Consider the following 8,417-nt stretch of genomic DNA (forward strand, 5'->3'; position numbering starts at 1 on the left):
GGCGCCCCGGGCGCTGCCTACAACGGCTGCGCGGAGCCGCCGGACGCGTCGCCCGCGGGCGCGCCGCGCCGCCCGCCCAGGCTGCTCGAGAGGAGGGGCTCGGGCACCCTGCTGCTCGACCACATCTCGCACACGCGCCCGGGCTACCTGCCGCCGCTCAACGTCAACCCCAACCCGCCCATCCCCGACATCGGCTCCAGCGCCAAAGCCTCCTCCCCGCTCGCTGCCGGACTGAAAACCCTCGTCCCCGTCGCTCCCAGCTCCCCGCGGAGGGGCGACTTGCGAGCCAAGAAGAAGCTCCTCCGCAGGCACTCCATGCAAGTGGAGCAGATGAGGCAGCTCTCTGATTTTGAGGAAATAGTGGCTCTGTAGCTAGACAACACTTTATCTTCCAGCAAATTTACCAAATCGGTGTCCTCCCTGCAGAAATGTAAGTGCCGGTTCCTGAGCACGGCGGCTGCCTGGCTCGGGGAGCGCTGGCAGCCTCGGGGCACCGGACCTGCCCACAGGGCTCAGCGGGGAGGTGCCTGTGCCCGGCTTCCAGGCCTGCAAAGCAATGCAGGGAATCACAGGGGATCGGGCGCAAACACTTAACGTAGCCCCTGCTCTTAATTAGTTCYTGGAGCAGCCCCTGGAGATCCCTCCTCAGAGCACCGGAGACACAGCGGGGCTCCGYGCGCAGGCTCCTGGCTGCTCTCCATGTATCCCCCGTTATTTCTGGTCCATCTCTGCTCCATCCCACTCGTTCTGACCCAGGCGCGGCCTGGGAGCCCCGTGCCAGGGAGCCGCGGGATGATGCTTTGTGAAGTGCCTGTCGGGAAGGGAAGCAGCTAATGCCGTGAGCTGCGCAGGAGTAGCCTCCTTAGCGGAGTGTTTAGGGCTTCAAATAGGGCTGGGCAGGGGGGCAACCTCTGCCTCAGAGGTACCCGAGCACTTTGAAACCCCGACACCAAGTTCAGCCTGTCACTGGTGCAGCCCAGAGCCTCGCTGGGCTGGCAGCTGGAAGGGACTGGCCTCCGTTTCTCTAAAGCAGCTCGGATGCGGAGCCGTTCCCCATGCACGGAGCGGCGCACGCACGGAGCTCCTGGCCGAGGAGAGCCCGCAGCAGGACAGCCTGTCCCGCTCCCCGCGGCAGTAACGGCACTGGGGCTGATGGACATGAGCCCTGGGCTGCTCGTGTCCATGCTCATCCATGCCGGGCGCTGCCGCGCCAGCGCTGCACCCCCCACCCATGGTCTGTGTGGGCAGCGCCGTGGGGACCTGCAGGGCCAGCCCGTGGCACGGGGCCCTTTGCAGTGCCGGGCAGCGAGACCCGCAGCCCCTGCCCCACGTCCTCGCCCAGGCCCCAGGAAATCCCGACACGCTGCACCGGCGCCTGGGCTGCTTGGGGAGCCTGCGCCGCAGCCGCTGGCACCGTCAGGCTCCCCCCGCGCGGAGCCGCCTCGGAGAGGAAAAGCAGCCCACGGCCCTGTGCTATTAACTCAGCGAATGTTTGGGATCTGCAGCCTACCTGAAGCGCCGTGCTGCCAGATTAAACCCGAGCGAGAACATCTCCTGTGGGTTTAGTCAATGAAATCTCACACGTCCCCCGCCCACGGCGAATACGGCGTCGCTTTGACAGCAAGCGGCAGCAGCTGCACGCCCCGGGCCGGCGCCGCTCGCCTGGACCAGCGCCGCGCGGCCCCGCGAGCCCAGCGCCACCGTGGCCACCCGAGCGGCACCCAGCCCTGCACCCCGGGCCAGCTCCGCTCGCCTGGACCAGCGCCGCGCAGCCCCGCGAGCCCAGCGCCACCGTGGCCATCCGAGCAACACCCGGCCCTGCGCCCTGCAGCAGCACTGCTCCCCCTCCGGCTGCACCGCAATGTCCTCTCAAAGTGCATTTTAGATTTAAATACCCTATTTAGATCAAAAGTGGGCTTCTATTTTTACAGCCTTAAAAGTTTATACTTTCCGTAAGTCAAATGTCTTATATAATGAATTTCAGGCATATTTTACCTATATTAATGATGTTGGTCTTATATTTAAATTGTGAATTTGAATCTTATAGTCCACCTTTTTTTTTTTCTTTCAGTTCATTTTAAAATATTCCAATATTTGGTGGGTTTTTAAAGTAACATTTGATGTCTTTTGTTAGTGCCCTAAGATAACAGTGCCTGCAAGGTGCAGGCTACGTGTAACGAGCTTCCTGCACTCTGTGCACAGGAGCAGCAACGTGACAGGCGCTCCTTTACTGGAATATACAGGAATACTTTAGCTGACTTAYCTAAATGAGTGTGTGTGTGCATATGGACACATAAAAATGCAAAAAGGCAGTTGAAGATAGTGTCATGTAATAGCATAGATTTTTTAAAATTATAGTTATATTAATAAAAAGTTGAGGATTGTCCTTAAACCTTAAGCATTGTGCTTTCCCGAGGTAAGACTGATTTTCCTCTCTAGCTGCCCTGTGTTCGGGGCAGTCAGTGATCGGACATGCAGAGCACGGACGGACGGATGGGCAGGTTGGGGCCGCATCTCCACTGCAGCACCAGGGCAGCTCCCAATGGGACAAAGTGACAGCCTGGGGAGCTCCCCCCAACACCGTCCCAGCCCCAAGCGCCCTCCCAGGGCCAGTGCCCCGGGCACCATCTCGTTCCCTGGAGCCTGGAGTCCCAGGCCCGGGCCCCACAGCTCCAAGCATCAGCCTGGTCCCTAGTGCCCTGAGCCCCATCTTGGTGCGCATCCCACTCCCCAGAGCCCACAGTCCTGGGACAGGTCCCCAGTGCCTTSAGCACCATCCCCAGTGCCTGGAGCCTCAGGGCAGGTTCTCAAAACTTGGAGCCCCACCCCAGCCACCAGTGCCCTGTGCATGGGGATGGTTCCTACAGCCTCGAAGCCCATTCCGGGCTCTAAGCCTCAAGCTCCATTGTGAGCCCTGCAGCCCCCAGCCGCATTGTGGTTCCCACGGTCCCCAGCCCCATCCTGGTCCCTGCAGCCCCCAGCCCCATCCCAGTCCCTGCAGCCCCCAGCCCCATCCCGGTCCCTGCAGCCCCCAACCCCATCCCGGTTCCCGCGGCCCCGAACGCTGCGCGAGTCCCCAGCCCCATCCTGGTCCCTGCAGCCCCCAGCCCCATCCCGGTCCCCGAGCGCAGCCCCGCGCGCTCCCGCAGCCCCAGCGCCGCCCGGTGCCGCCCCCGGCGCCTCCCCCGGACCGGGCGCGGGGCCGGCCCGGCTGCCACGTCAGGCGTGGGCGGCGCGGCGGGCGCGACGCGGCGGTGATGGGCGCCTGGGCGCTGGCCGCGCTGCTGGGCGCGCTGCTGGGCGCGGGCCGCGCCGCCGGCACCGAGCTCACCTTCGAGCTGCCCGACAGCGCCCGGCAGTGCTTCCACCAGGAGCTGCAGCGCGGCATCAAGTTCACGCTGGACTACCAGGTACGGCCCGGCCCGGCACTGCCCCGACCCGGCCCGGCTCGCCGGACGCCCCTGCCCGCGCACCCCGACCCGCACCCTGCTGCTGTTGCCGGGTGCCCTGCAGCTGTCTGTGCACCGTGCGCCATGGCCCTGCGCCCCCCAGCTCTGCCCTCTCCTGCCCGGGCCCAGCCTGGACTCCTGCACCCTGTCCCTGCTCCCACCCATTCCCCTGCCCTGTGCCCCCCACGCACCCCATGGCCCTGCCCGGGCTCCGCTTGCACCTGCGCTCCCCACCCAGCCGGACCTCCCCAGCCCCCTGCGCCCTTCCGGGAGCCATTCCTGGCCCTGGCCGCGTGTCCGGACACGTGGGTGGAGACACCGTGGCACCCGGTGCGCCCAAAGCAGCAGCAGGTGCTGGAGCCTCCGCCCCTGGGCACGGGATCCGAYGGGAGCTGCGGCACCGCAGGGCGCAGAGCTGAGCGGCCACGAGCCCATGCACGGGGCAGAGCAGAGGTGCCCCCAAAGCAGCTCCACGGGTGCCACCCGTGCATCCCGCCCCGCAGGTGATCACAGGGGGACACTACGATGTGGACTGCTACGTGGAGGACYCCACTGGCAAGACCATCTACAAGGAGACCAAGAAGCAGTACGACAGCTTCCCGCACCGCACCGAGGTCGAGGGCGTMTACACCTTCTGCTTCAGCAACGAGTTCTCCACCTTCTCGCACAAGACCGTCTACTTCGACTTGCAGGTGGGCGACGAGCCGCCCATCCTGCCCGCCATGAGCAGCCGGGTCACCGCCTTGACGCAGGTTAGTGGGACGCCGTGACGCCCTTCGCGCGCCAGGAAGTGGCTCCCGTTTGCGGCCAAACGGCCCAAAGCCGCGGGCCACCAGGCAGGACCAGTTTCTGCACCAAAAGCAGAAGTGCCCGGGGCCGCTGGCTGCTGTGGTGGCAGCTGCCACCCTGTCCTGGAGCRAGGGCAGAGCACACGGGGACGGGTGTCGTGGGGGGGCCGCACTTGGGACTGGGATCTATCCTCCCTCCCTGCCCCCCAAAATTGGAGCCCAATGCAGGGGGCTCTTGCCCACCCTTCCCGGGTCTCCCAGCTGCCCAGGGATGCTCGCCAGCCACAAGTGCCGGGGCGTGTGTGTGCCCGCAGATGGAGTCCGCCTGCGTCACCATCCACGAGGCCCTCAACACGGTGATAGACTCGCAGACCCACTACCGCCTGCGGGAAGCGCAGGACCGCAGCCGCGCCGAGGACCTCAACGGCCGCGTGTCCTACTGGTCCGTCGGGGAGACCGTCATCCTCTTCGTGGTCAGCGTTGGCCAAGTGATGCTGCTCAAGAGCTTCTTCACCGAGAAGCGGCCGGGCAGCGGCGGGGCCGGCACCTAGGGGCTGAAGCGGGGCCCGTGCCCGGAGCTGCGTGGCGGCAGGGCGCAGGAGGGCACACACGGACAGACAGCGTCTCCGGTTTGCACGTCAGCCCTGTCCTGTGCGCAGCCGCAGGGAGCGGGGAGGCCGTAGCCACTGCGGCGCGGCGGGGGGGGCAGCACGCAGGGATCCGGCTGCTCCCGCCGCGGCGCTTGCCTTCCCGCCGGCTCCGCAGCCCCTGTCCCTGCGCAGCCCCTGTGCCGGCTGCTCCGGGGAGGGGCAGGACCAGCCCCGGCCTCCCCGCTGCCCCTGCAGAGCCCAGGCTGCCCGCACGGTGCAGCCCTGCGCCCAGCACGGCCCCTGCACGCAGAGCAGCGCCCGTGTCCTGGGAGCTGCCATGAGCCCTCAGCAGCGGCTGGCACGGGCCCGTGCAAGGGAGCCTGCGGGAGCCCCCTGCCCTGCCGAGACTGCATCCGCCATGGGATGTCCCCAAATACACCCCCCCGGCCCTGGCCCGCAGGGAGCCCGGCAGGGCAGGGCATGCGGGCGAATGGTGCATCCCAACCCCTCAACACCCTTCGGAGACGAGAGCGTGTGCGTGGCGCTCACTCCTGCTGCAGAGCCGCTGCGCTCTCCTGCTGCTTTGCCTCTTCGCAATAAACCTGTGCGATCATGGTCCCCRCTCCCGATACCTCCCAGGCGCAGGCAGCAAGGGCCGCAGCTCCCCACTGCACCGGGAGCACTGTCCCCCACGCACGGCATCGTCTGTGCAGGCCGGGCACCCAGCGCAGCTCCCCTGCAGAGCACAACACAGCCGAGCACCCAACAGGCACATGTGGAGCTGCAGTGCTGGAGCTGAGCAGAGCTGGAATGCTGGAGCGGTGCAGAGCTGCAGGGCTGGAGCAGCATGGAGACCCTGGACCACTGCAGTGCTGGAGCAGCGTGCAGCCCCTGGGCCGCTGCAGTGCGGAGCTGCAGTGCTGGAGCGGTGCAGAGCGGCAGAGGGAGCTCCGGGAGCACAGACGGGAGCAGCGCCTGTCTCCAGCCCGGCTGCTCACAGAGCAGACCTGTCCGCTGTGTGGCAGGTCTGAGCTGCGCAGTCTGTCCGTCCCCTGCGCGGCAGCTCGGGGTTGTGTGTCCCTTGCGCAGCGGCTCGAGGCTGTGTCTTTGTCCCTTGCATGGCAGCTCGGGGCTGTGTGTCCATCCCTTGCACAGCGGCTTGGGGCTGTGTGTCTGTCCCTTGCACAGCAGCTCGGGGCTGTGTGTCTGTCCTCCTGCATGGCCGGAGCTGCCTCCCAGCTGCATCGGTGCTGCCCTGGGCGCACACGGCCCCCCCTGCACCAGCCTGCAGGTGCATTCACCGCTCACCTTGCAGCCCGTGCCGGGCTGGGACCCCCCTGTGCGATTCCCAGCACAGCAATGTGTAAGGGTGTCACATCAGGGGCTTTATCCAGGCACCCAGGACTRGGGTCCCCACACCAGCCGTGTTCCCTGCAGCTCCCCATCCACCCCCTGCTGCCCATGGAGCCGCTGCRGCAGGCGGAGGGCAGGGACCCGAAGCGCTGCCCTGCGCAGAGCCCCTGTCCTCGGCCGCGGGTCCCGGCAGCTCCCGCGTGCGGCAGCAGCTGCGGCCTTGGAGCAGTTGCTACGCAGCGGGAGCCGGGTGAGCTCCAGGGCCTCACAACAACCTTCGGCGGGTGCCAGCGGCTCCCGTTTGCCGCGAGCGGGGCGGGCTGCTGGAGCAGGGCCTGTGGACGGTGCCAGCAGCAGCTGGGAGCCACTCGGCACCCGCTGACGTCCCTGCTGCAGAAGGGACAGGGCAGAGCCCTGGCCAACCTCGCTGTGTGCCCCGCACTGCCCCTGAACCACCCCTGCAGCCCCAGGACCCACCGGGGGTCCCCACCAGCCCCCACACAGACACCTGGCCAGGAGAAGCAGCCGCTGGACAGTTTATTGCCCTGCCGAGCTCTGCTGCAGCCCCTCCACAGGCGCAGGAGGGCAGGGGCCCGGGCACCCGTGCACTGCGGCTCCGGTGGTGCCGTGTCCTGCACCAGCCCCATCCGTCCCGGCAGGCGTGAGCCGGACCGGCCGCGGGCTCAGAGGGCGCCGCTCTCTTGGGTGCCGGGGCCGGGCGGCAGCTCCGGAGCCTCCTGGCGCCGCCGGGCCGGCACCGAGGACGCGGAGCAGCGGAAGGAGCCGGTGGCCGGGGAGGGCGGCTGCGGCGCGGGGCCCAGCACGCACGGGCAGCGCCGGCCCCTGCGCCAAGGCAGGCTGAAGAGCCCGTAGGTGATGGGGTCAAGGCAGGCGTTGAAGAGGCCAAAGATGAAGAGGATGTGGCTGAGGGACTGCGAGACCCGCTTCTCCACAACACGGGGGCAGAACCAGTGCCAGAGCCCCAGCAGGTAGTAGGGGGTCCAGCAGACAACAAAGGAGGTGACGATGACCAGGCTCATCCTCAGCATGCGCAGCCGGGCGCGCGGCATGTGGCTTGTGGAGCAGCGCAGGGACGCGTCCCTGGAGGAGACTGCGCAGAGCGTGGGGCTCAGCTGGGCAGTGGGGTGCGGGGACCCAGCTGGGCAGCGGGGTGCTCGGGGTTCAGCTGGGCAGTGGGGTGCGCGGGCCGCGGCACTCACAGAGGCGCGAGCCCATGCGGCGGGAGATGGCGAGGAGGATGCGCGCGTAGCAGCACACCATGACGAGCAGTGGCAGCACGAAGAGCCCCGCGAAGCCCAGCACGTTGTAGAGCGTCTCGTGCCAGGGCTGGGCGAAGCTGCCCCGCGTGCTGCACTGCGTGAAGTTGCGCGCGGAGCGCACGGTCACCACGCGAAACAGGAACAGCTGGAAGCGGAGCAGGGATGAGACGTGGGACCCGCCGCACGCCCGCGGGACGCGGGGGGACGCGGGGCCGGTACCTGCGGCACGGAGAGCCCGGCGCTGAGCAGCCACGCGGCACACAGCATGAGCTGGCTCCTGCGGCGCGCGCGGGCTATGGCCAGCGGGCGCAGGATGGCCGTGTGCCGGTCCAGGCTGATGACCACGGTGACGAAGGCGGAGGCGTACATGGCGAGCAGCTTGAGGTACATGAGGAGGCGGCAGGCCAGGTCGCCCGCCCGCCACTGCAGCGTGATGTTCCAGGCGGCGTCCAGCGGCATGGCCACCACGGCCACCAGCAGGTCGGCCGCGGCCAGGTGCTGCAGCAGCAGGCGCACGTGGGAGCGGCGGCCGCGGCGCCGGCCCCCGGCCGCCCGCAGCACCGCCACGTTGCAGCCGGCGGCCAGCGCGAAGAGCGCCAGGGTGATGCCCACGCGGGCCTGCGCGGCGGGCGAGAAGGTGGGCAGGCGCGGCGGCTCCTCGCTGCCGTTGGCCGGGGGGCTCCAGGCGCAGCCCCTCTCTGGGGGCGGCCCCGCCGCACTGGTCGCCCCGCTGCTGTTCCCATCCTGCCGGCTCCCTCCTGCTGCGACGGGCAGCGTCAGCACCAGGACAGACCCCCGGGCTGTCTGGGGGCAGGGGATGGGGTGCCAGGGCGGCATGGTCGCCATCCGCTTGGGAGCAAGAGGGAGCCCCAGCACCCCGGCATCCTCACCCCAGCCCAGCTCCCCATCTTGCTGCAACCGCTCCTGGCTGCCCTCACACCCCTGCATCAGCCCCAT

The 8,417-nt window shown here is 68.0% G+C and overlaps 3 protein-coding genes across 3 annotated transcripts in view; 2 read left to right on the forward strand and 1 right to left on the reverse strand.

Annotated features, from left to right (window-relative positions):
• ANKRD34C (ankyrin repeat domain 34C) overlaps positions 1–482 on the forward strand; it is a 3,698-nt gene extending 3,216 nt beyond the window's left edge. The window contains exon 3 of the mRNA XM_026040642.1: positions 17–482. Coding sequence (XP_025896427.1) covers positions 17–372 — 356 coding nt within the window. The 3' untranslated portion in view covers positions 373–482. The remainder of the gene's footprint in view (positions 1–16) is intronic.
• A 2,775-nt stretch (positions 483–3,257) lies between these two features.
• TMED3 (transmembrane p24 trafficking protein 3) lies at positions 3,258–4,911 on the forward strand. Its single transcript, XM_026040643.1, has 3 exons — positions 3,258–3,410; positions 3,953–4,201; positions 4,552–4,911. Exons 1-3 carry the CDS (start codon positions 3,258–3,260, stop codon positions 4,786–4,788), a joined length of 639 nt encoding a protein of 212 aa, XP_025896428.1. The 3' UTR covers positions 4,789–4,911.
• A 1,952-nt stretch (positions 4,912–6,863) lies between these two features.
• Positions 6,864–8,417, reverse strand: LOC112948396 (gonadotropin-releasing hormone II receptor-like). Its single transcript, XM_026040644.1, has 3 exons — positions 7,680–8,417; positions 7,401–7,605; positions 6,864–7,291 (listed from the first exon to the last, which is right to left on the reverse strand). The coding sequence occupies exons 1-3, from the start codon at positions 8,415–8,417 to the stop codon at positions 6,864–6,866; spliced, it is 1,371 nt and encodes a 456-aa protein (XP_025896429.1).

The sequence above is a fragment of the Nothoprocta perdicaria genome, unplaced genomic scaffold (genome assembly GCF_003342845.1).
Source record: "Nothoprocta perdicaria isolate Ctin4 unplaced genomic scaffold, notPer1 scaffold_26, whole genome shotgun sequence".
Taxonomy (NCBI): domain Eukaryota; kingdom Metazoa; phylum Chordata; class Aves; order Tinamiformes; family Tinamidae; genus Nothoprocta; species Nothoprocta perdicaria.

Bases quoted from the DNA above. Each gene is read 5' to 3' on its own strand.
- LOC112948396 (XM_026040644.1), bottom strand. From the start codon at position 8,417: ATGGGGCTGATGCAGGGGTGTGAGGGCAGCCAGGAGCGGTTGCAGCAA. The intron at 7,606-7,679 runs GTACCGGCCCCG...CTCCGCTTCCAG, and splicing joins CCGGGCTCTCCGTGCCGCAG to CTGTTCCTGTTTCGCGTGGT. The intron at 7,292-7,400 runs GTGAGTGCCGCG...CGCTCTGCGCAG, and splicing joins CCGCATGGGCTCGCGCCTCT to TCTCCTCCAGGGACGCGTCC.